Raw genomic sequence first — 25,814 nt, 5'->3', positions numbered from 1 at the left:
TCAGAACTAACGAGCAGATTAAAGTTATTAAGCATTTTTAGGGTTAATTGGATGTTAATTGCGAAATTGTGGTTACATTTTGAAAGCTGTCCTTTGGGAAACGTAGCCGAGTCCATTCGTGCTGAACGTCGACTCTTGTACTAATTACAAATAATTAAAAGAAGCTGCACGACAGGCAGCGTGGTCACTCATGACTGCCTTTGAGTCAGGACTATAAAAGTCCTTTGTAGTATTTATAAGAAACAGCTTTAATTATTAGACAAATCCAATGCTTATAACCACTGATTTAGCTCAGTGAACCACTGAAGTGCTCCATCCTGGTCACAGTCCACATGGAGGCTAGCACAGGAATACGATCTGGATGGAAGGGTGGGATGTCAGCGCATAGAAAAACCTTCTCGTAATGTATGATTTAAGGAAATCCATTTGGACACTGAGACACAACTGGTACACGAGGCTCGAACCCTGGAATCCTGTTGCACTTTTTTTTGACATTCACAGCTCCTACTAATGCAACACCTCATCCTACATATGTGTTTGTGTATTCCTCGACTTACTCCAACTCCTGAAGCAAAGGGATTTCATTGGGATTGGAGCATCTCCTCTATAATTAGATGTGACATCGCTGTCCAGAGCCTCATGACCATGGGTGACTGAGGTCACGTAGTTCAGCCGCCGTGGATTTGCTAATCAGGGCTAGACTGTGAGATTAGGACCAAATTAGGTCCTCTGACACAGAAGGGATCCGACCCTCCCTTACAGTATGTCTCCGCCCTAATCCAGAATTACTGCAAGAAGGCTTCAATGATGGTCGGTTTCCCGGCACTGAGGCTATCGATAGGTCCCTTTTAGTAACGTCACAAAAGTTAAATAGTCTCTTAATCCTCATGAACGATAATTAATTTTTTTCTCTCTTACAACTGAGCTCCATCAAGTATGAAAAATTCTTTGGTGTCTTCACACGTCTGAGTTTGTACCTTATGTAAAACCCTGCACTAGAAGATTACTAAATTGAACCCCATTTAAGTGCCGGTGCTATTTATCCCATTACACTATTAGAAAGAAAGGTATTTTTGGATTCTTCAGTGTTCCTTTGTTAGGAATTCTTAAAGGATCCATATAGAAACCTCTTGAACATGTTTGTTTTTTTACCAGCAGACCCCCCCACCCCTCGCTTTAGAACGTTCGAGTAGAACCCTCCATCATATGTTTCAGAAAGGCTTCAGAGTAGAACACCTTTGAAGAGCCCATATTGTTAGTATATTGTAAGGAACACAGTTCTGGTGCAGTTGGTGGAAACTCTTAAAGCCTCACTACAGAACTCTCCAACAGAGCCTTTCAAAACCTGCCTCCAAGTTGAACCGTTTTAGACAGAGGAGCCCATTTTCATTACACATAGCATTATAAGATGATCTTTTCTTTGTTGCTTTGCTGGCAATTCTCTAATAAATGGCTCCTAAAGTAGAACCGTTGAGCACCCGAAGAACCACAGAGGAACCTAATGTTAGTGCTGATTCTTTGTAGATCTCTAAAACTGTCTTTTTCTTTTATTCTTCTTCTTCTTCTTTGCTTGAAGAAAGGGACAACCAGAACAAGTTACTTCTGAATATTCTTCCCTTATTGATGACCGGATTTGGGTCTGTGTGGTTCCGTGGCTTATAGTTCTGCGGTCGGAAGATCTGCTCTGCGTTTCAGGTATCATCATGTTGAGTCTTTCAGGAGAGCATCTGTTACTCCGGGACCTGCTTACTTCAGAGGACTTAAGAAATAGGATTAACACAGAAAAACCTCTGTAAAGACCCGTCTGCCGAGCAGAGACGGTGCGACAGAGGGACCTGGGACTATGTACATTTGTTAACACGCTACTTTTTTAAGCCATGCACGCTAGCATAAATTTTCATGTGTTTAAGCTTGTAATGAATTAATATCCGTTGTCAAAACGTTTTGTAAAAGAGGTTGGAATTTGGAGGTTTGGAAGCTACAATGACGGACATGTATTGGAAATATACTTGGTGGATGCTGACGGCCTTACTTCTGAACGGACACTACTACACCGACGCGGGTGTGTATGCCGTCATTGTAAAACACGTGCTTTCATCTGTTTTTATGTAATAACAATTATTTAAAACAAATTTTGATCCGGTAAAATATGGAAGCTTTCCATATTATGTTGGGGGAAAAAAAATTAAGTTCTTTGTCTTTCTTTCAACCAAATAAAGCATTACATAATATTACTTAACATTTGGTAATTAAATACTTCTTATATGGAATAATTTGTCATTTAGATTTAATAACTCTTTTTTTAGACTTAATACACGATTATTTTCACCTCATGCCTCACGATTTCCTCAGTATGTCGTAGTTTCGTCTTGAATAATTAAATGTTTCAACATAACTCGATGTTTTGAATTGTATGTTTTGAGTATTTCGGTATTTTGCTTTTGTGTCTCATTATTTTGAGTTTGTTTCTCTTTATTCAGTCTTTGAATCAATTTTGTGACATAACAAGACTATAAATTTATTTCAATTTAATAACTCATCATTTAGACTGAACTCGTTATTATAAGATATTGTGCTGCCTTACTTACTTAGAGTAAAAAAAAAATGTTTATAGATGTATAAATATTTACATTTACATCATTTAGCAGACGCCCTTATCCAGAGCGACTTACATTTTATCTCATTTTTTATACAACTGAGGGTTAAGGGCCTTGCTCAGGGGCCCAGCCGAGGCAGTTTTGGTGGACATAAGAATCGAACTCACAACCTTCCGATATGTAGCCCAACACCTTAACCACTAGGCTACCACATCCCTTATTCACCCTGCAGAGAAAAGGTAGTTCTCTGAAGGGGAAAGGACGCAGGACATGAAAGACCTTAGTTTCTTGTAGTGTTTATTTCGTTTTTTTTGTGCCAACTTTGAATTTACAAATTTACAAATTCTAATTCTCTCACTCTCACTCATTTTCTACCGCTTATCCGAACTACCTCGGGTCACGAGGAGCCTGTGCCTATCTCAGGCGTCATTGGGCATCGAGGCAGGATACACCCTGGACGGAGTGCCAACCCATCACAGGGCACACACACACACTCATTCACTCACACACTACGGACAATTTACCAGAGATGCCAATCAACCTAACATGCATGTCTTTGGACCGGGGGAGAAAACCGGAGTACCCGGAGGAAACCCCCGAGGCATGGGGAGAACATGCAAACTCCACACACACAAGGCGGAGGCGGGAATCGAACCCCCAACCGTGGAGGTGTGAGGCGAACGTGCTAACCACTAAGCCACTGTGCCCCCCAAATTCTAATTTACCATTTAAAAACAAGAGGGTGCTGTCGTTTATGCCGTTTGTATTGAGCTGTCAGTATATGCTACGCTAGCTGGTTTTGAGGTAAAACTCAGCTGTTGTTCTCTGGCTGTAAGGCAATGTTGGCATTTTTGAAACAGTAACACATGTTTACTTCTTACACACCTTATTAACACAAATAACACCTAATTTTGACTCAATTAACACCATCATCTCTACTGCCCTCAGGCAACAATATATCTTTCTTATACTTTTTTACCTTTTTGACTCTTTATATCATGTTCATCATGTTCTAATATTCTATTATTATTATTATTATTATTATTATTATTATTATTATTATTATTATTATTATTATATCATTCATTCTTATCTTTAGATGGAATAGTCAGGGTTCCCAGTGATGTTTCTGAGCTGGAAGCCTGGCACTTGGACAACGCTGGAAGTTCTAGTAATCCAGAACAGCAGATAACAGACAGCTTCGTCTTGGCTTCCAGTTCTGGAGAGGTGACAGGAAGTCAACCCAGGATTAAACGAGGCATCCTGTTTCCGACCGGAGTCAAGCTGTGCTCTCAGGAGACTGTGAAGCAAGCGCTCCAGAACCACCTGGAATACTTTCACCTGAGAGGTATGATACACACATTTCTTAATATATCATACAATTCAGGAAACTACTGTACATGTGTGTCATTGTGCTATTGTCGTTAAACGGCAAAACAGCAGCTTGGTCCTAGGTTCTTGCACGGCAGTCACGTTAACAAACGGTTTTGTTGTACTGTAATATTCTTTTACGACAAGAGTCTCTAGTATAATGTTTGAAAATCTGTAGAGGAGCTTTGTGGTTTCTCAGTAAAGACAAGCTGCACTTGCAAATTACCTTTTTGCACGTTTACTTGAATATAAAGGGAAAAACAGAGGAGCCACTGAATGAACTACTGTCTATAGCTGTTATATTGTAAGAACTCACGTGTTAAATTGCACATTATAAAAATTACTTATTTCTTAAAAAAAAAAAAAATCCTGACAATTTTCATTGGTTTAATGTTGTGGAACATCTGTGAAAGATCTAAAGACCTATAATCTGTGATGGTGGTCCTCATAATTTGCCTCTGTCTGTTACAACATTAACGTTATAGTTATCAGGTTTGAAATATTTCTTTCTCTTGGTTTTAAGTTGGAGAATATGGTCTGACCATTTTATTAGTTACTAGTTGATTTTGATTGCATTTGACTCTGCAGGATTTGCTTGCATGGAATCCCTCAGGTCACCAGATAAATTTGTACAAGAGAACAAATAGAAGCGTCTCTATGCTTTTTATTTTTTTTTTCTTTCACTGCTATTACCACAATGTCATTGCATACAAAAATCAGTCCTTTCAGACTGCCAGGAAAATGTGTGTTTTCTTTAGCAGAATCCAGTTCAATGGGCAAAAACGTTATCCAGGGTGAAATGTCCTGTGTTAGTACTGTTTCTTTTTCTTTTTCATCCATTTCTCTTTTACTTTTGATTTCTAAATAATGAACAGTTTTCAGCTAGTGAAAGGTCATGGAATGACTGACGTGTATGGAAGAACAGATTAACGGATATGTTTCCGTTATGCTGGGCTTTGCTTTCATTGTTAGTCTTTCTCCTTATTGAACAAGAAATATATTACGCAAGTCTGCGTGCTGGTTACATGGCTTAAAGAATGACTCAGTTCTGTCCATCAGAGGATGTGTTTGCGTAAAAGTGAGCTGACCCATGTGCTGTACTACTGGGAAATACAATGTGTCAATGGATACGTTTGGAATTGCCCAATTTTTGAAACCACTGAGAAAATGATGTAAAACGACTTTTATTTCCTACTCTAAGTTTACCTGTGTATTAATCAGTGTGTCAAGAGACTATCTGGGAGGCATTTAAGATATTCTGGGACAGGCTTCCCAAAAGAGAAGAATACCAGCTGTGGATTAGCAGGTGCCAGAATGGCAGCGTTAGCGTCTTTGATATCGGCAGGAGCTTCAGTCAGTCACCTGAGCATCTTGCCATCATCACCAGTGTAAGCAGTTCCCCCAGCTTTACCCTGTATTTTTAAAAAATATCTCATGAGTAAATGCCACAATCAAGATTAGTCCAAATTTATGTGACTATATTTGTCTTTTGTACTCTTTTTAGAGGGTGCAAATGGCTTCGGCGATGAGGTGAGTTATCGACTTTTCAAAGCCATGTTTTTTTTTCTCCAAAAACAAACATGCACCTAATGATAGGTGACGAATTATACCACAAAACAACTTGACGTGTCCTGGTAAGGTCGTGGGCAACCACAAACCACCAGAGAACCTTGAGTGAACATTGTACTGTAGAATTAACATCGTTCTTCAAAAGGATATTCCGTCAGTTTGTGTTTTGATGTTGATTGATGTGGAAAGTGTTCATCAATCAGGTGTTCATTTGGGATAAATTTTGTTGAACATGAAAAACAGAGCCTATTGGGTTTTAATTACAATCTTTCATTCACAGCCAACAGACTACAGCTGACCCAACAATAGCAGCCGACACCTCCAACACTGAAGGAGGTCTGTTTACTTACCTAACTCCAGAGATTGCTAATATATTTTATATAACTAATAGTGTGTACTAATCCACAGTGTACAATTTTATCCTAGCCTTAATTGCATTTCCCATGAAATATTATAAATCAGGTAGAATTGACTTTTGGGCATTTTAAGTAGCATGTTGGTAGTCATTCTAATCAGATTCTTTAAACCAGTTACAGGCACAAGACCTCACAGCAGTTCAGTACATTTGCTGCACTCAGAATAGCCATTAATCCCTCTTACAGTATATTATCTCTAGAGGCTTCTGACAAATGGGCAGTACAGTGGCAGGGTTAGTAAACACTTGCTGGTCAATAAAACCACTTCAACAGAACACTACAGAACTAAACGTGATCAGTGATCACATGTGCATCTAATTTTTATCTTTTAAAACATATATAAGCTCGTTTTCTTTTTCTTTACAGTTGCACGTATAACTTCTCTATTAAAAGAAGTGACTTCAACAGAATTAACAGATACAACAACCAAGACTACACTTACTCCAACAGAAGCTATGGAACCAACAGAAGAGCCTGCGGTTACTCTGACAAAAGTGGTAGTAACCACAGAACTGTCTACAGATGCTCCACTAAAAGAGTCAGTAACAACTCAACAGTCTATGGTTACTCCAAGTGTTGCTATGGTAACCAGAGTAGAGAAATCTTATAGTTCAACAGAAGTTAGGGAACCAACAGAAGAGCCTGCAGTTAGTCTGACAGACGTGGTAGTAACCACAGAACAGTCAACAGATGATCCAATAAAAGACTCAGTAACAACTCAACAGTCTATGGTTACTGCAACTGTAGCTATGGTAACCAGAGTAAAGTCTTCCGCTCCAACAGAAGCAATAGCATCCACAGAACAGTCTGTGGATATTGCAACAAAAGTGATAGAAATTGCAGAACCATCTTTAAATACCCCAACAGAAACAAGAACAATAGTACCTATAGAACCACTGTCATTGGAAACTCCAAAAGAAGAGTTATTGACCACAGAAAAGTATGTGTATATTCCAATAGAAACAATAGAACAATTTATGGATACATTAAAAGAAGCAATAGTTACCACCCAACCATCTACGATTGCTCCAAACATAGCTAGGGTAAACATCAGAGAATCTCCAAATACTCCAACAATAACATTACTAACCAAAGAACAGTCCATGGATACTGAAGAGGAAGCAATTGAACACTCTACACATACTCTAAAAGAAACGATAATAACCATGAAACACTCTGTGGTTACTCCAAATGTACCTATGATAATCATAAAAGAGTCTATGATTACTCCAACAGAAGTGATAGCAACCACAAAGTCTATGGATCTTGTGATGGAAGCAATGGCACCTGCAGAACAGTCTACAGTCAATCCAACAGAAACTATAACAACTACAGAAAAGTTTACTGATGCTCTAACTCAAGCAGTAGTTTCAACACAAAAGTCTATGATTACCTCAAACATAACTATAACAACCTTAGGGGAGTCTGGGAATACTCCAACACAAGCAATGGTAAAGACAGACCAGTCCACCAAGATTGCGAGAGAAGTGATAGTAACATCCAAGCAGTCTAACGTAACAGCACAGACTATAACACGTTTAGTCCCAGTCTCCACTATTGCCTCAGAGTTAGAGGTCACTGGGGATTCACAGGGGGTACATCCTGATTCACTGACAGAAGTCACCAGTCAGGTAACTGAGCAGATTAGCCCAGGGACTGCATTGGAAAGTAACCGTAATGCCCCTGAAATGCCCTTGAGAACCACTGTAGTTGTCTTCGAGAGTGATGGGGATGCTTCTACTATTGACATTTATGTCAATTCTGGTTTAGGGGAAACCAAAGTAGAAACAGAGGAGGAATTAGCTGAAGAACATGTGCAGGTAGATGATGGTGGTGGAGCAGCACTACAATCTTCACCCAGCTCTACTCTAAGGACCACACTTGAACCTAGGGAACATGAGCAACCAGAAAACACGCAACCAGATAACTCTCTAGACACATCTCTAGATGAACCACCACTTTCTGGTATGGACAACATCCATAAAGGTGATGAATCCACCTCTGAATCTGTTCTTGTAGAAGAGGTAACTGGGACTGCAGATACTACCACTGATAAGAATTCATCAGAGAAGATTGAAGATGATATACATGTAACTATTGTGGAGATTAGCAATGATGTTGATGAGGTCAGATTGGACATGACTGGTGAGGTCACTGTACACAGTGTTTTTGAAGAGAATTGGACCTCTGCAGGGGCTAAAGTGTTACTTGAAGCCCCTACAAACGAGCTGTCCTTACAAGATAATACACCTGTAGCTGAAAATGAACATGCTTCTGCTAGTGCAGACATTGCATTTAATTATACAGTAAATGATAATCCTAAAAATATACCTAAAGATGATGTAAGGGATAATCTTGCCATTTTATTTGATGGAACACCGGTGGATATAACAGAAGATGCAACTGAATCCATAACTTCATTTGAAAATACAAGTGAAGCACAATCAGAAACGACTGTAGAGACTGCAGTCCACAAATTGGCACCCAAACATATGGGTGATATTATAACCGTTGAAAATGACAAACCTGAGTCTGCTGGTAAAATGGACCTATCTGAGGTTATACCTGTGACTAATGGTGAAGATGCAACACTTACTTTCACGCTTCAGCCCAGTGTAATCATTGTGGATGCTGAAGATTTCACACCCAAGGTTACACCTACAACTAAAGATAACCCATCTGAACACCATAACATGGAAACTGACATCAAAGAAAAAGCCCCTGCAGAGAATTTATCTGACTCTACAGTTGAATGGAATGAGCCTAAGGTTCTTGAGGTCACAACCTCAACTTTACTTCAAATGAGAATGTCAGAGGAAACTAAAACGTCCATAGATGCAGAGAACACGTTAGCCGTAACTGAAACTGCACCTCATGCTATGGGTCCTGATGGTACAACTTCAGAGGTATTTGAAAATATAGACAGATCAACAGGGACACTAAAGCAGGAAGACACAGCTCCGCCATCAGTCGAGAAATCTACAGTGGGACTAAATAACCCGACAACCAACATGCAGCAAAGCAATATCTCATCCACAGCACAAGCATCCACACAAATCTCCAACAAAATAATAGATGAAGGGAACATGGTATGTAGCCACTTTTCCAGAAATGATCTAGCAGGTTTATTCCAGAAATCTTAACAAATTATTCTGCTTTTTATTGTCCAGATTGGCAATGAAATTGATGATATTTTGCCACGCCCTGTGAGGCCAATAATGGATCAAGTGGTGGAGCTAAACATTAAACTCAGAGGAGAGACATATGACGATGCTCTCCGAGATCCATCAAGCCCTTACTACCAGCATCTGTCTGAACAGTTTATTGAAAAGGTACGTCACAGGCTTCCTGTAGGGTAAATTATGTCAACACATGGAAATGTTGAATGTAGGTAAACAGGCCTGTATTATATCAAAATGACTTGCAAACCAAATAGAATTTTCAGATACAGGGTCTGTGAACAGTGTTTTCTTGTTTCAGAGGCCATATGCTTGACCTATAGCCAAAAAAGTAGCATCGTGATACTTTGGAAATTCGAAGCTAAACCTCCGACCTCCTCTTAATTTCTCAAACTGCAATTTTTTTCTCATTGCTATATTATATTTTATGGGCACATTGCCTAAAGTTAACAAATGTTTTACTACGCTGACAGAATTTGTTTAAAGTGATTCCTTTGGAAATTTGTCAGGTCCTGCTAGGAAAGACCATGTTTATTCCCAGATGCATTAATAGGATTTCATCATATAGTTAGTCCTGTCTTCTGGAAAATCCCTAATATCCCATTTCACATCACCACTCTCTTTCTATCGTTCTAAAGATTGAAGATGCATATAAAAAACTTCCAGGCTTCCAGAGGGTTTTTATTCGTGAATTCAGGTACTGTAAGGCTTGTCTAATATAAAGCAATTACTCTGTCTACATGGCTCCAACAATGACTGGAAGGGTATCATTTGAGATGATTTTAAAAACTTTGTTCCCTTTCTTTTCTTCTTGACAATAAATCCAGGCCACAAAAAGACATCCAAGGGTGAGTAGTTTCTATTTTCCATTTGAACTTGTACTCTGACCTCACAGCTGTATATCTCTATTTTTAATATGGGCATTTATGGCTCATGGTTCACATGTGATGAACACAAAACAGATTTTCTGATGCTAATCTTCAGACTGCTGAGTCATCACATTATATATAATACCTGTACAAAATTACCCAAGAGATGGATAAATCTATAACCTGGCAGCAAAGTGTTTCCTTCTGCTGCCATATCACACAAGCAGCTGCAGGAATTGAGGACTTTTGACTCCTCCCAAACAGCAAATGGGAATTTCATGTGTGTGCATTTGGCACTGCAGGATGTTGGAACTTGCAGCATTTTTCTTTTACCATCTATATTATTTTATGATCTCCATCTCTGATCTCTAGCCTCACAGGGTCTATGGGTTAGCCTATGCTTTTATAAGCTAGCGTTTGTTTTTGTAGCAAAGCCCAATGCAGCATGGCAAAAAAGTTCAAAATTTCTCTCAAAAGGATTGAGGTTCTAATTTCTCTCTAATTATTTTTTCCAAAATAGGAAAAAAACCCTATTTGCCCACCAACAGAGCTTTTATGAGCAGCACAATTTAATTCATTGTCACCAATTGTTGGATTTTTTTTTTTTAGTTGTTGTAAAAACTGCATGTTGTGAGCTCCTTAAGACCATTAAAGCACCTTAGCACATTCACACAGGAGGCATAAAAGCATACTGGCTTTGCGTCGTTGCCTGCGGGGACAAACATATAAGACCTAAAGGAGATTATAGATGTCAGGGGAGAGAAAATAGATGTAGCCATAAACCGCCCAGGGTTGCACACAATTAGAGAAAATGAGATAAAAAGAAGAAAAAAAAAAAAGATCTATACCACTGATTATCCTGCAAACAAAATTGTATTTGTAAAAAATCCTGTTTTAATTAAAACAAACAAACAGAAAATTTAACTTGGATATACTTAGAAAGACTAAACAAAAAAAGCATTGGAAATGTTATATTTAATAATCAAACAACTGGAACTATTGAAGGAACATTGAGTCAAAACATTTTTCAGAACATTCAGATTCTTGGAAAGCTATATATATAATCTTCTGCAAGCCGAAAATTGTTAGCTAGAACTACAGGATTTTTGCCCTTGATTCTGCAGAGGCCTTGCGGTGGTGGTACATTACGCCATTATCTTGGAAGGAGACGTAGCAGGCATTAATAACGAGACCATGACTGACATCACATTCAGGTCCAACCAGGTGGAGAAATCCTACACAGAACTGGAGGAACTGCCCACCGTGGTCTACACTGTCACCGACTTACGCCATTACATTACTCAGGCACTGCACAAAGAGAGCCTTGGGAACAATGGAAACACCAGTTTGGATGTGGACCCTGACTCGCTGCAGCTGGAAAATGGTATGAAGTGCTCTAAAAAGTGTTCCAGTACACATGTCTCTGGCTGGGATCCAAAGGAATTAAGGTTCTGATGATAACTGAGGGCGCTCCATCTTGTTTCAAAATAGACCCAGAAATATAAACCAGGCCATTTTCGACTCCTAATCCTTTTTATGATTGTTTCATGGCAGTAGACATGTAACCGAATACGAATAAGTTATTCATATGTGGTGTACTATTAGATTTTGTTTTTTAAAGAAGCTTACCAGAAAGGGTGGACTAGGGATTTAGATTAATTATGAACTTGAGTGAGGTAGATTTGTACCTCTTAGGGGTGTAACTGAATATGGATGCATTTGAATCGATTTAAAACAAAACAAAACATCTGGTCTTCTGACCAAGCCCACCTCCGAATACATTTATTTCTGAACACAAATTAAGATCTGACTCTTTGGAACACTAAACAGAAACAGACAGTGACACTTTGTTACACCACTGTGCAGATGTTTATCTTGGATGGTTCAACCATGTAATAATTAACCTGTATAGTTTAACAAGTTGAAAGATGCTTTATCAGTTTCCAGCCTTCTTGCATGACAGGTTTTCTTATCTCCAGCTGGAGAATCCAACAGTCTCGGGTCTCAAAATGATGCCATGGTTATAAATTATGCTCTGCTTTCCCAGGATATAATCCGATCTTATTTGGCTCTGTTTTTACTTTCTCAGTGGAGACATTGCAGCTTTCCAAACCAACCAGCAGACCACTCGACTCCAATAACATGATGGTGAGTTAGTGGTCATTGGTAAGACCACCTAAATATTAGAAAACCATGCCTCTATTGGTGTGTGTGTGTGTGTGTGTGTGTGTGTGTGTGTGTGTGTGTGTGTCTTTCTAGATGCTCTGGTCTGCTGGACACATTTTCAGAAGCAAATAATACCTTATTTTTTTGGAGGCAGCTTGGAAACTGTATGGCAAAAAAAAACAACAATACCCTGTAAAGGCAGTCATTAGCATATCCATATATTTTCCATATACCAGATATGTTTGTGTGTGTTTTTACTCTCATTATGATCCTGAGTACAGTTTAAAAGTGAGACACATCTGAAAAGCAAACAGCCAAGATGTCAGATTTTACATGCTCTGTTTCTCCTCTCTGCTTAGTGGCATATTTTTTATGACAGGTTCTCGCCTTCTTACATACCAGCCTGATTATTATTTAGTTTTGTTGTGATTTTTTCCTTTGGGCATGTTATTAATTGTTTGCTATGATACATGATGGAGAATCTTGAATCAAGGAATGCTGGCTCGCAGGCTGTAAAGATATTTTTCTTGTTTTTTAATAGCTGCTTTGTGTCACCCATGGCTCACTCGGTGCACTGACACTACAGTACATTTATTGCCTTGTTGTTCTTGCAGCTCATAAATAAAGTCAATTATCCTGAGGTTGCCAGAAGAACTACAGATGGGTGACAAATTAAAGGGGACAGAATGCACTGTGGCAATGTTGTACTATATGGGATGCTTTAATATTTACTCTTACTATCATGCTTTGGATACACTTGCTTGCCTCTGCAAGTCAATCACACCGATCAACTTCATCCTACATAGGGTTTTTATTCGTCAAGGATGACCTCAACAGCCCATCCCAGTGGTTTGATCTAAATCATTTGCTCTGGCCTTCATATTCAGCAGCTCAATTGAACGCCTTGGGAGGTTTTTTGGATTTTAACAACATGTTAGACAGACAGCACTCTTCATCATCATCATCATCATCATTATCATCATCATCATGATCAGAACACCAGCTGAGGGGAAAAGTGTTCAGAATAATGGTGTTCAGTACTCCAGCACTGGTCCACAGAGATTTAGAATGAATTCCAATGACAACACTGAAGCTGTTTTGGCGGCTCGTGGTGGCCTGACACCTTTCTAACACACTTGACAGTATGTTGAGTAATGGAAGAAGAAAAGCATTATTGTATGATTTAACTTATGTCCTGTTTGGCATCTGTGGTCGAGAGGAATTGCTGTTGATATAGTTAATGGCGATTCAGGTTTCATGTTGGCTGTGGATTTGAAATCCTTTATGGTTAAATGTCTGTTTTCCACAGTTACTCCAGGAAAGATATCTTTCCACCGCAGCTCACTAAGGAGATTAAGGAAAATTTCTTCCACTTAGGTCTTAAGAGCACTGTTTTTCCTCTGTGTGTGCCGGGATTTGTGACCTGTGAATATGTGTAAAAATGTATTCAGAAACTTCAGTGAAGTATTTGGCACACTTTGTGGTGATCGTATGTTGGTAAGTGCCCGTGTTAGTCAAAAGATTGTGAGCAGAAACATGGGCCATGCCAAAAATGTATTAATTGTGTCATTTAGACATTTTTGCCAGTTACTTCTAACAATCTTTTTGTAATTTTGCATAAACCAATGTCTAAACAAATAACTTTAGTTTACATATACATACATAAACATGCTTTTGTAATAAATTTTAAGCAGTATCATTTTTGCCTCTGAACTTCAGGACAACGTGCTTGCTGCAGAAAAGCCACCCGATATCCCTGGACTGGATCTCACCAGTAACGATGTCTTCATCAAAAATGAGGATTTAATGTTTGACAGCTTGCATCCTTATCACCTCTGGATGGGCACTCAGACTGAGGTGGCTAGTGAAAATGACATTATTTTTGAAGACAATCCATCTACACCACTTACGGAGATCCCAGTTCACAGGACAATGGATACAGAAAGGATCTCCAAAGCTGATGATACCAGCAAAGATCCTACACTCATCACAGAAAGTATGCATTTATATCTAGTCTCTTTTCCCATTATATATTTCGAGTCGGTTTATGTTAGGTTGGTTAGGTGATTAAGTAGATTTTCTGGATTATTTAAATAATCTTCTCATAGTTCATCCATCTGTTTATTCATGTTCTTACACATTATTTTCCTTCATTCTAGATGATATTGAAGAAGAGGGCTTTCTAGAAAACACAACCCCTGCTAACCCTATTCCTGTTACTGTGATTGAGGAGGATCATCCTACACCATTTCAGGCTAAGAGTACTGTAACAGAAATGCCTCTCGTGAAACCTCCAGGACTAAAAGATTCAGCAGAAGATATACACACAGATATAGGATCTGGGTTGTCCAGCAGTGACCAAATCCCTGACACATGGCCATGGATAACAGATCGGCCTTCAGTAAGCTCAGAGAAGGTTGTTTCAAAAGCTGAAGAAGATCAGAAAGACTATGAAAAGAAAAAGTTAGAAAGAGAATCAGATATTTCTGTTCCGCAAACCACATCTGAAGTGCTATTACAAGACAATGTTCTTAGGACTCAAAACATTCACACTCTCCCTCAAGACACAACTACAGAACAGGCCCCATTGTTCTTACCTATGTCTACCCTGATGGCGGAGCTTTCAATGCAGACCGATGAAACTCCGGAGATTTCTGATCACTATCCAGGTGAACTCTCCATTTTTGTTGCTACTGTAACTGAAGTACCGAGGCATGTGCATCCTACTACCAGTAGTCCTACCAAAGAAGGATCAACAGTCCAAAGCTCAGAAATTAATCCTGAAAATCAAAACTTTAGTCCCTCTTCACCAAAAGTCATGGATGTAACAGAAGCATCAGAAACAATACAACAGGCAACAGAACCCCATTCTGTTTTCGGCATGAAGACTGATACGCTAGAAGAAGCTCACACTGTCCTTTCAACAGAGGGACAACCTATAATTGAAGCTATAACACGTTTGCCAGAGATTTTTGAGTTTGAGATATCGAATGATGGGGTGGAGATTCTTGAGGACATTACAGTTAAAGTAACTCAAGCAACAGTTTTGGAATTTTTAGACGAAGATCTTACCAAAGATGAAATAATTGTGGTGACAGCAGAACCTGCAACAATGGTCAGGGAAGCACCGAATGTAGATGTGTCAACCCAACAATCAACCGAGAAGGAGTCTCCATTCACTGGAATATTTGACTATACCATGGTTAAGGACACATCTTTATTACAGTCAACTGTGAAGCCTTTACCCAGTCATACATCTGACCCAGTTGTTCCTGAGGAGCTTACATCACAGGCTCCAAGTTACCCAACTGTAGACACTGTCACACAAATCGATGTTGTTGGACCAACAGACACAAGCACAAATAATGTCAAACTCTCCACAGCATCTAAGTATTCCATAGATTCTGTCACACCTAATGGCACCAATATCTCTGAGAGAGACCACGCATCTACAACCGTACTCCCAATCTTTCAAACGACCTTCCACCCTTCAGACAAGATTGTTGATACCGTAGTCTCAAGAGATGATCATCTACCAAAGAATGATCTTATATCAACCCCTAGTCTTTCTGATCTCATTTTCTTCCATGCAAACAAAGAGAACCATAGCAGCACTGCACATATGTCTCTCATTCCAGGCAATCCCAGCATAACTGACCTTGATATGTCCTTTGACATTATCCAGTATGATGACAATGGCAGCGGATTCAATCATGGTAATGACATAGCTAGTGTTGCTATGCCACCGAGTCCTGGTCGGGCTCTAATGGTATTTTTCAGTCTTCGAGTCACCAACATGAAATTTTCACAGGATCTGTTCAACAAGAGCTCCTCTGAATACAAAACTCTTGAACGACAATTTTTGGACTTGGTAAGATATCACCAAGTTTCTCTTAAATGGTCTCTTTTTTGTTTCTTTTTCACTATACTAAATAGTCCAAAAACCAACAATAAGTACAAAATATCAGTGCTAAAATGTGCATACACTTATACAATTTGATCTTCAAGATGATTGTTAGAGGCAGCATTTTTTCTTTTGCCAAGCACAAGAGAATTTTGGCATAACTTGGTACAAATTTTGGAGAAAATATATATTATTTGTAATGTATCATTACTGTAATGTTTTTTTTTGTTCCACCAGCTGGTCCCATATCTACAGTCCAATCTTAGCAACTTCCAGCACCTGGAGATCCTAAATTTTAGGAATGGAAGCATTGTAGTGAACAGCAGGATGAAGTTTGGGAAGCCAGTTCCCCATGAAGTGACATCTGCGGTCTACCTTATTCTAGAGAATTTCTGCAACACAGCGTACCAGAAGATGAACCTCGCTATAGACAAGTACTCTCTGGATGTTGAGTCAGGTGAGAAGCAACAGGAAAAACTTTAAAAAGTATTTTCACAAATTTGACAAGGTGAAACTCATCTTTAGGCAATGACTGTTATGATTTGTCTTCACAACTGACTGGGATGTGATCCCACTAGGTCTAAATGATCACCTGTTAAAAAAAACGCCACATTTGTCCCAATATCCACCCACATGTAAGTGTACCAGGAGGAGGTATTCTGGAAAATCTTGGAAAAATTGCTCAACATAAATCATGGCAAGGCTGAATTGTTTTTACACTTTGTGGCAGTCATAATGTAATTGGTAGCAGATGCAATTATCATCAGATTGGGCCTCGATATTAAAACACGAGCATTTCTGTTTAGTATATTTAATAGATGTCTAACTCGGTATTGTAAATGAGATGGTTGAGGGAAGTGGGCGGAGCGTCTATGATGCAACCCAGTCTGATATACTCCTGCCTTACTGCACTCGGTAAAACCAGCCATGTTACCTAGAGCATCATAGTTTGGTTGTAGAAAAGCAAGTCTTTCAAATATTGTTGTTTCCTTTGCAGTTTAGGCTGTTAGGATTTTGCCTTAAGTCCTTGACCGACTGTGTACTTGCGCTGCTGAATCCTTGTAGACGGCTCAATTTCTGTTGCTACTCTAAAGCATTTCTTGTTTTCTTTTAATGGTTGCTTCCCCAGACGGATTGATAAGACTGTTTATTTAATCTGGACTCCGTTGACCTCTTACCGCAATTTATTTTCTTGTTTGACCGCCAAGTAGTTGAAAAAAAAAAAACTCTGTATAACAACAAACATATAAAACAGATGTGAGCAATTAGATTTCAGTCAATTGCCCAGATATCCGATAGGTTAAAAAAGCCTGACCTGATTCGTTTATACAATATCCGAGCAATATCTGATCTGTGATTGTTTTGGAATTGTTTAGCAACGTGAATGCTGCTTCACACACCATCGTCTCAGCTTAGAACTGTGGCACCGATTGACGTCTGATTGAGTGTTTGTGTGTGTGTGTTGTGTGTTTTTGCTGAGCTAGGACCATGTATAATCTGTCTGAGCATATGGGATTAACACACACTTCACCTGAATGACCAAACAGTGAGTCAATTACCTTTTGCGTATTAACGACTCCTCGTACTGGGCACTTTGCTTGTAGTGCTTAAGGCTTTCAACTGTGTAGGTCTCCGATTAAATTGATAAGCATCAATCAGTTCGGATATACTGTACATTGTAATTACAATGAACTTTGATCCTATAAAGGGTGCATTCCCACCTTATGGCCACTGTTCTGGGATTAGACTCCGGTAAAGGGTTTATTGAACACAAATGTGTGGATAATTAAAGTGTACTTGATCTCTTTAAACCTAATTTGTATTTTGCCAAAAAATGTGCTTGCTAATTCTGAGATATCGACAACATGCTTTGTGAAATCTTGATTCAGATTGGACAGAAGGGAGGGGCTGAAGGTTTATGAAGGTTTTATATATAGATATATATATAGAACATGACAAGCTCCAATCTTGTGGTGAAATGACAATGTAGTAATTAAGACTGGGGACATTTATCCCATTCGTTTTAAATATAAAAGCTGATGATTGTGTACAGGTGACAGGGCAGACCCATGTAAGTTCCAGGCATGTAACAAGTTCTCTAAGTGTACCGTGAACCAGTGGAGAGGCGAGGCGGAGTGTGTATGCGACCCCGGGTACTTCAGTGTGGACGGTCTGCCTTGTCGGAGCATCTGCGACATAAAAGAAGATTTCTGCCTCAACGACGGCAAGTGTGACATCATACCTGGCAAAGGGGCCATATGCAGGTGAGAGGGACATGTTTCACCTTTGACCTGTGCATCCAAATGAGTTTGGTCACAAATTATCCATTGGTGAGAAGAAAATAAATGGTCAAAATGATCATTTTTAAGTAAGGAAGTTTAAAAGTGTACACACTTAAAAGCAAACCATTTGTATATGCTAAAATTAGGACTTGAAATTCAATCTGAAAAACAAGTCATTGCACATGTAACCTTTTGGAACATTGCAGATTTTTTTATTTTCGTGAATTATTTTATTCTTTACTTAATAAAGAAAATGACAAATTCTAGATTCTATTCTATTATAAAAAAATCTAATTTTAAAATCAGATGAAGTATAAAAACGTGTGCAGGTGTCGTGTTGGGGAGAATTGGTGGTATCGTGGTGAACACTGTGAGGAGTACGTGTCCAAGCCTCTTGTGGTCGGCATCGCCATCAGCTCTGTCGCCGGCTTCCTGCTCGTTGCCGCCGGAGTCATCTTTTTCCTGACCAGAATGCTGCGTGATCAATACGACAAAGACGACTCAGAGGATCCGCTGCGGTAAATAACTCAACATGCTGAGTAGAACTGCAGTGTGAGGAAATCTTTAATAATCGAACAATAAACCAATGTTCAGTATGAACATTTTAGTCATCACCTCATCCTAGTAGTCGACTACAGGCCGTACTGTGTGTTCTTGTTTATGCCACCAATAAAATGTGAATTTGATTTGACCTACAACATGCCCACTATTTGCGTGCTGAATTTATGATCTCATTACGCTCACCGATTAGTGAGTGTTAATAGGATAAGGCAAGAGTGTAAACACTCACAAGTGGGCTGTAAACAAGCACTAAGAAATGTTTAGAATTCACATTTTTTCCTCAATCTATTAGAGCCAAAGTACCTGGAGCAAACCTGGCTGATATGTTGTACCTGATTAATAAATGCAGTTGTTGATTAGAAATGGGTACGGGGTTGCATGGTGGCACAGTGGTTAGCACGTTCGCCTCACACCTCCAGGGTTGGGGGTTCGATTCCCGCCTCCGCCTCGTGTTTGTGGAGTTTGCATGTTCTCCCTGTGCCTCAGGGGTTTCCTCCGGGTACTCCGGTTTCCTTCCTCGGTCCAAAGACATGCTTGGTAGGTTGATTGGCATCTCTGGAAAATTGTCCGTAGTGTGTGAGTGTGTGAGTGAATGAGAGTGTGTGTGTGCCCTGCGATGGGTTGGCACTCCGTCCAGGGTGTATCCTGCCTCGATGCCCGATGACACCTGAGATAGGCACAGGCTCCCTGTGACCCGAGGTAGTTCGGATAAGCGGTAGAAGATGAATGAATGAATGAATGAATGATTTGAAATGAGCAACACAGTCGTTTGAAATAGCTGAGATTTTTCTGTTCACTTTGAGAGAAATTAGAGTAACGTTTCTCAGAGGACACGTGAAGCTCGTTAGTGCGGCAGGTTTCTCAGACTTAAAAAGAGTTAAAAAGTACAATCTGTTTTTTTTTAATTAATAAATAATTAAATATATATTTCACTATTTGCTCATTTGCAGAATGAAATAATGAACTTTTTATTGGTTTCATTACCAGTTTGATATCCTGATGTATTAGTTTTCACAAATTGTTCTTTTTCTCAGCTTTAAAGACGTCGTTCCATCTTTGGAAAGAGGGAACAGGTTCAACCCCGCGTACGAGAGTGATGTAATCACACGCAGCGGCAGATATCGACAGACGTACTTCAACGCCAGGGATGAGATGGGGAACATCTACGAGAATGTTCAGCTCATGCAAGAGGTGTGCGGTGATGTGTAAAGCTAGCATTTATGGTCAGAAGCCGTGACAGAGTTGGACTCAATAATCGATAAAAATTCAAACGTAGCTTAAAACATCTGAGCACTGGAAAAAAGGAAGACACATTTGTAATCTCTTTCTCAGCCTTTTGTGTAGTAGTAGACACTTATACTGTATATGCCTGCATTTATACTTCACCTTTTGCTTGTGAAAATCTATGATTTCATTCAGATTTTTGCTTTAAAACAAAATCTCAAAACACGGGGCAGTGAGATTCCTTCCCCAACGGGCCTCTGTTACTCTTTGCTGCAGTTCCTTTTTTGAACACTAGGTGCAATAATAACTAGCAGGCTGTGCTATCCAGTCCCTTCCAGGGGTTCATGAATTAACACACAATCAAGCAAATGCCATGATATTCAGAGGAGCTTGAAATGGTTCATAATGACCACGATTTTACGCAGATTTGGGTCATATGACCTCATCATGACAGACATTCAATCTTTTCTATTCAGGTGTGTGGAACATAGAAAGCACAGCTCCCAGAGAAAGTCATTACACATGTGTCTTCACTGCTAGGAGTTTAAAGGAAGGTTCATCAGCATCTGGAAACTTTTGTGAATCAATGGAACGTTGACTTGTCCATTTTTTCTATTGTTTTTCACTCAAAATGTTGAATGATTAATATTTGTTCACCTGCCTGCCTATCTGCCACCACAGACTCGCTGCATTACAGTACAGTAGCGCAACTCACAGTCTTATGGAATGTGTGCGCTCGAATGCAAGCCCTGTTTGAGCTCAGACAGAGAACAGTAACTCAAGGATAAAAACATGCCTGAGGTTAAATAATCGCTTCACCTTTTCCCCCTTTCCCTTTCGCCCACTTTGTCTTCCTGCAGGAAATCCCAGATTGTGTTCAGATCCTCGAGCTCAACGCCAAAGACCACCAGTTTGCTGATTTTGCACAGCAGCTTCGAGTTTGAGATTTCCCAGGATCACCAGTGTTTTCTTTTTTCGACACACATTTATTTCCAAAAACATTATTCTTCATTTCCTCCGCAGACACCAGACGAGCCGAACTGCAGACTGTAATCACACCTTATCTGACATCCTGACTTTACATTTTGCGCCGATATTCATTTTCTCTCCGGCGCTGCTGAAATCTGGATTCTGATTGGTCAAAAGGTGTTGATTCTTTCTCTATAACAGCAGCTCTGACGCTAGGGCGGGTTTATATAATTAATCTGTTCGAATGTGTTATTGTTTTCATAGTAAAGGCTCAGGGATGTTCACAGGGATCTGTATGGCGAATGATAAACTTGTGTACCTCATGTGGTTCTATAAAATAATTTAAATCGCTGTTTATTTGGTTGTTTATTTATTTAGTTATTTATTTCTGTAGAAAGGTTACCATGTACAATTTTTTGGGTTTTTTTGTGCCTTTCTTTTTTTGCTGTTGTTATTATTATAGTGTGAGATGCTGAATGAATATGTTTAGACAAATTTAGAGGAGTTTAGGAAAAAAAACTATTTATGGATCTGAATTTTCCATACTTTAGTTAAAAGTCTGTATTTGTGAAGTGACACAATTTGGGTAGTTAATATATACTGTAACGGATCAGGCGAATTTAGATTTTGTTGTTGACTTTACTTTTGTAGGAGTTTACTGTATTGTCTGATTTTGAACAGATCTATAAGGACACACACACAGTGCAAGTCAAAGGTTTGGAAGCAAAACACTTCTTGGAAACTTGAACTCACTTGTGTATGAAATAAAAGGAAATCTATCAGTCTAAAGTTTTTTTCTTTTCTTCATATAATGCATGAAAAGTTCATGACTGCAAACCAAAGGAATATTTCTTGAGGGAAAAACACTTTAAACCACATGTCAGTAAAATTGTTTTGGGCTGGTCTTTGGCAAATTGTGAAATATTTTCAAAACTATAAAAATGGCTGCTCGCTTCCACACTTCTGGCCTGTGATGTGTTTTCTGTCTTTACGAACGAAAAACGTTTATCTGTCAAGTATCGGGCTTTATTTATTCCTTGTTTAAGTGTAGAGTGCAGTGTAATGTGGTAACATGCAGGTTTTATGATCTAATAAAACCAGGTTTAATGGCATCTGTATTTTTGCCATCATTTTTGTACTGGTTGGTTTTGTTGTTTACTGGTTTTAAGTTGCTTTAGGAAGCACAATTCCTCTCCGTTCAAATATGTTCCATGCTGGTTTGGTTGTGTCCAGTCATGCTTGAGTGCCTGGTATACAAAACACACACTTATTTCTGTTATGTGAACTAACAGTAACTTGTTCTCTGGATCACATGCGTCTTTTGGGTCAGAGACATTATTATTATTATTATTATTTTTTAGGAATTTTTTGCTCTCGGGATTTCTACACCTATATTACTTCTGATATTTTTGCAAGCCAGTGCAACGGCACTGCCAACTGTCATCAAGGAGATGCGAGTCTGGTTCAGTAGAAACAGTAGATTCATGCAGGTTTTTATTGTGTCAGGTGATTACACAGACTGATCATGCGTTGTCTCTAAAACTTTACAATTACAAACAAATCCCCTTCCCCCCACACACATAATGTACAGTAGCTCAGCTTCATCTAGTCTAAAATCTTCTTAGACTAGCAAAATACAAACAAAATTGCTTTGTTTACCATCTGCCTCATTTTTTTCCCACCACCTCAGTTAGACATCACACAGCTTTTACTAGTGAATGTATCAGTTTGCTGGTCTACGCAAACCCGTATTCGGGGCCAGGATAAAGAAACGTTCTTGTACATTAACAAGATAACGAGTTCATTTGGATAGCATTAAAAATAACAACCTTTATTTCATTTATACACATCCCAATTATTAAAGAAAATACATATATATTTTTTAGGCATTAGGCTGCCCACACACACACACACACACACACATACACTAACGTGTCTAGGAACATATTTCTGACCACAAGGAAGCAAATGACAAAAGCAGATTAGGAATGACTAATTCTCTTCCTCAGGCAGTAGAAAACGATATTTTATCTGGAAAATATTTATATTTTTTCAATTCCATTCACTCTACAGTAGTTCTAGCACATGGCTTTGTCCCTTTCCAGCTGCTGGCAGGAGAGGACAGTCATTCCCTCAGGCTCCTCGGCCGAACTTACATAATATAGATAGTGGTTAGAACCTGGAGGAAACCCACACGTACAGTAACCGTAGCTCGGTGTCAAACTCCGGATCCTGGAGCTGTGAGGCGGCTGTGCTGCAATTGGACCAATCGAAAGGACATTGCCATTGTTCAGGTTATCCAGATGTCAGCTGAATCCTCATCTTTGGCTTCTAACCTCCCTGGTTTATTTAACTAGTGCTGAGGAGAAGTTGAAGACGTTGCCCTAGATCAAGAGTATTCGACTAAAATTTGTAAATGTCCAGACGCATACAACTTGTTGCTTACAAACAACTAACATGACTAAATAGTGATGACACTTACATGTAGTTTTTTGAGGTTATGAAGCTGTCCAAGATCTGTAGATCTGTAAGCAACTTAAAATGCTTGATCTAGATTATTCTGAAACTGTCAGTTCCTCAAAAATGAAACTGAGTGATTCTTGTTCAGTTTTCTGGAACCGTCTGGGTCCTTTAAAAAAAGTTCCAAAATTTTGCAACAACTGTTTAGTTCTTTTTCAGGATGGTTCCAGATGGTTCCAGAACCTTGAAGGAAACATTTGTGACGTTACAGGATCACTGCTCTATTCATCCACACATGCCTCTGAAGAAGAGACACAAGTCTGCTTATGAGCTAAACAACTCCATCACACCCTACAGCACCTGGTGTGGTCCAAGTGTGTGTGCGTGTGTGTGTATAAAGCATGAAGAATGCTTTATATCTTGTTTTGGAGAAATGTACATCTGCAGTAAGTTTAATCTTTCTTTGTGTGGAAGTGTGTGATGTGGTTGATATCTTGTTTCTCTCTACATCTCTTCATCTACTAATCAGGCTTCACTAGCAGTTTACTCCATCATGAGAGAGACACAAGAGGCCATGTGTAGATGGACTTCCTCAGTTCCCTCCAGCTGAGAAAAACTGCAAAAAATCGAAAGTATCTTTCAGACATGCAGACGCTAATCTTCCAAAAGCCTTTGGGAGTTTTGCATGCCAAACAAGACCCACTCAGAGAAAAGACCCTAAGAAACAAAAACACATGTTCACAATAGGATCCATGTTCTGCAGTTACTACAGTGCTGTATAGAAATGTGTACAATTGTGAGGCTGCTGTGTCACCTTTTTTCATAACGGGCACCGATCCCGTGTGAACGCTGGTGATTAATGGAGATTTGGTCCTAGCAAAAGTGTGTGTGTGTGTGTGTGTTCACTGAAAATCACTAGTAATCGCTAGTAATCCATGTAACTGTTGCTGTTAATAGTTAGTCTTCAGTGTGGCTAATCATAAAGGAGCTCACTTGAGGAGCAGAGATACTGTCTGGTGTGGCTAACACATTCCAACAAAAAAGACTAGGTAGATGTACAGGAACATTCTAGAAGTTTAGTCTAGTACACCATACTTCTCTCCATCTGGTTGGGGAGTTATTCATGGTCACAGGATCTCTCTGATAAGGAGCTGCTCCTCTCATGAGAAAGTCAAGTTTTGGGGAATTAGAACACAAAACTTGCGGTTGACCTATCAATGAAAGTTCCAACAGACCCAGTGAAACCTCCACTGCATGGCTGCAGTCAACAATTCCAGCATCCTCTGAAGTTCTACTCATTTTTTTCTAGTGAGAGATTGTGTGTCTCAAGCTGTATGCTGTGATTTGTTTTGGTTTTAGGGACTTCTTCTGTGAGTTACTCCTGAGATCAAGCATGATGATATTGTTCTGAATAGCTTGCTCGTAGTTGGAGGTACACATTTGTTTTAAATATGTGAGCACAGCAAAAACAGTTAAATAAGTAATTGTGTACATATCCCACCTTCTAGCAGGTGCAGGACAAAAGAAACTGCTAAAGTAAAAAAAAAAATAAATGTAATGACCGCAACACTGTTTATACCCCCAATTTATTAAAAAGCAACGTTTCGACCCTACCGGGTCTTCTTCAGGCAAATGGATCGTGTGTTAGAAGGGACATATATAGGCCTTGCAATCAACTGCCCCACCCTGTGATTTTAATTAGCTTGATTGGGTCTAAACAAACCTAATAGCCCCACCCTTTACTCAATTAAGAGTCAGCAAAGAAACAGACTATTATTCGGTGGTCTTTTGTGCATATGTGGGGTGGGGTGGGGTTTTCATGTTGTTTTGGGCTTGTGTGTATGTGTATATATATTATTTATGTTTATAATTTATATATATATATATATATACACACACACACACACACACACACACACACACACACACATATATATATGTATATACACATATATAAACACACACAAGATATTTACATATTTACAATGCACTACCCACTATATACAGTATAAATATATATACTGTATATAGTGGGTAGTGCATTGTAAATATGTCTAGTAGTACACTGTGTGTACTGACTATGTATGAGCACATTGCATCTTTTCCACATTTTCCGCATTTGCACATTTCAACTGGTACTATGCATTTTGCACATTTTTTAACCTGTTTGTAAATTGTTCTAATTTATGTTTCTTAACTACTGTACGTAAATGGTTCTGCAATTTCTGGAGCTTGCTCCCAAGAATA

At 39.1% G+C, this 25,814-nt stretch overlaps 1 protein-coding gene and 1 long non-coding RNA gene across 3 annotated transcripts; one reads left to right on the top strand and one right to left on the bottom strand.

Annotated features, from left to right (window-relative positions):
• Positions 1-1,983: 1,983 nt before the first annotated feature.
• Positions 1,984-22,209, top strand: LOC113656957 (interphotoreceptor matrix proteoglycan 2-like). The gene is made up of 18 exons (XM_027168443.2): positions 1,984-2,062; positions 3,697-3,945; positions 5,190-5,356; positions 5,473-5,498; positions 5,818-5,873; positions 6,320-9,042; positions 9,124-9,285; positions 9,771-9,829; positions 9,960-9,980; positions 11,126-11,385; positions 12,091-12,149; positions 13,887-14,163; positions 14,327-16,038; positions 16,309-16,528; positions 18,125-18,335; positions 18,683-18,871; positions 19,949-20,105; positions 20,999-22,209. Exons 1-18 carry the CDS (start codon positions 1,984-1,986, stop codon positions 21,080-21,082), a joined length of 6,711 nt encoding a protein of 2,236 aa, XP_027024244.2. The 3' UTR covers positions 21,083-22,209.
• A 390-nt stretch (positions 22,210-22,599) lies between these two features.
• On the bottom strand, positions 22,600-25,235 carry LOC113656978. 2 transcript variants are annotated; one of them, XR_007144254.1, is made up of 3 exons: positions 25,069-25,235; positions 23,590-24,284; positions 22,600-23,491 (listed from the first exon to the last, which is right to left on the bottom strand). It is a non-coding gene; the product is annotated as an uncharacterized LOC113656978 (long non-coding RNA). The 2 variants fall into 2 exon arrangements; XR_003444038.2 differs by having other exon boundaries at positions 24,382-25,234.
• Positions 25,236-25,814: the final 579 nt, after the last annotated feature.

Source organism: Tachysurus fulvidraco, chromosome 1 (assembly GCF_022655615.1).
Source record: "Tachysurus fulvidraco isolate hzauxx_2018 chromosome 1, HZAU_PFXX_2.0, whole genome shotgun sequence".
In the NCBI taxonomy this organism is placed as follows: domain Eukaryota; kingdom Metazoa; phylum Chordata; class Actinopteri; order Siluriformes; family Bagridae; genus Tachysurus; species Tachysurus fulvidraco.
The sequence above is the reverse complement of the archived record's forward strand: the minus strand, read 5'-3'. Positions and strand labels throughout refer to the sequence as shown.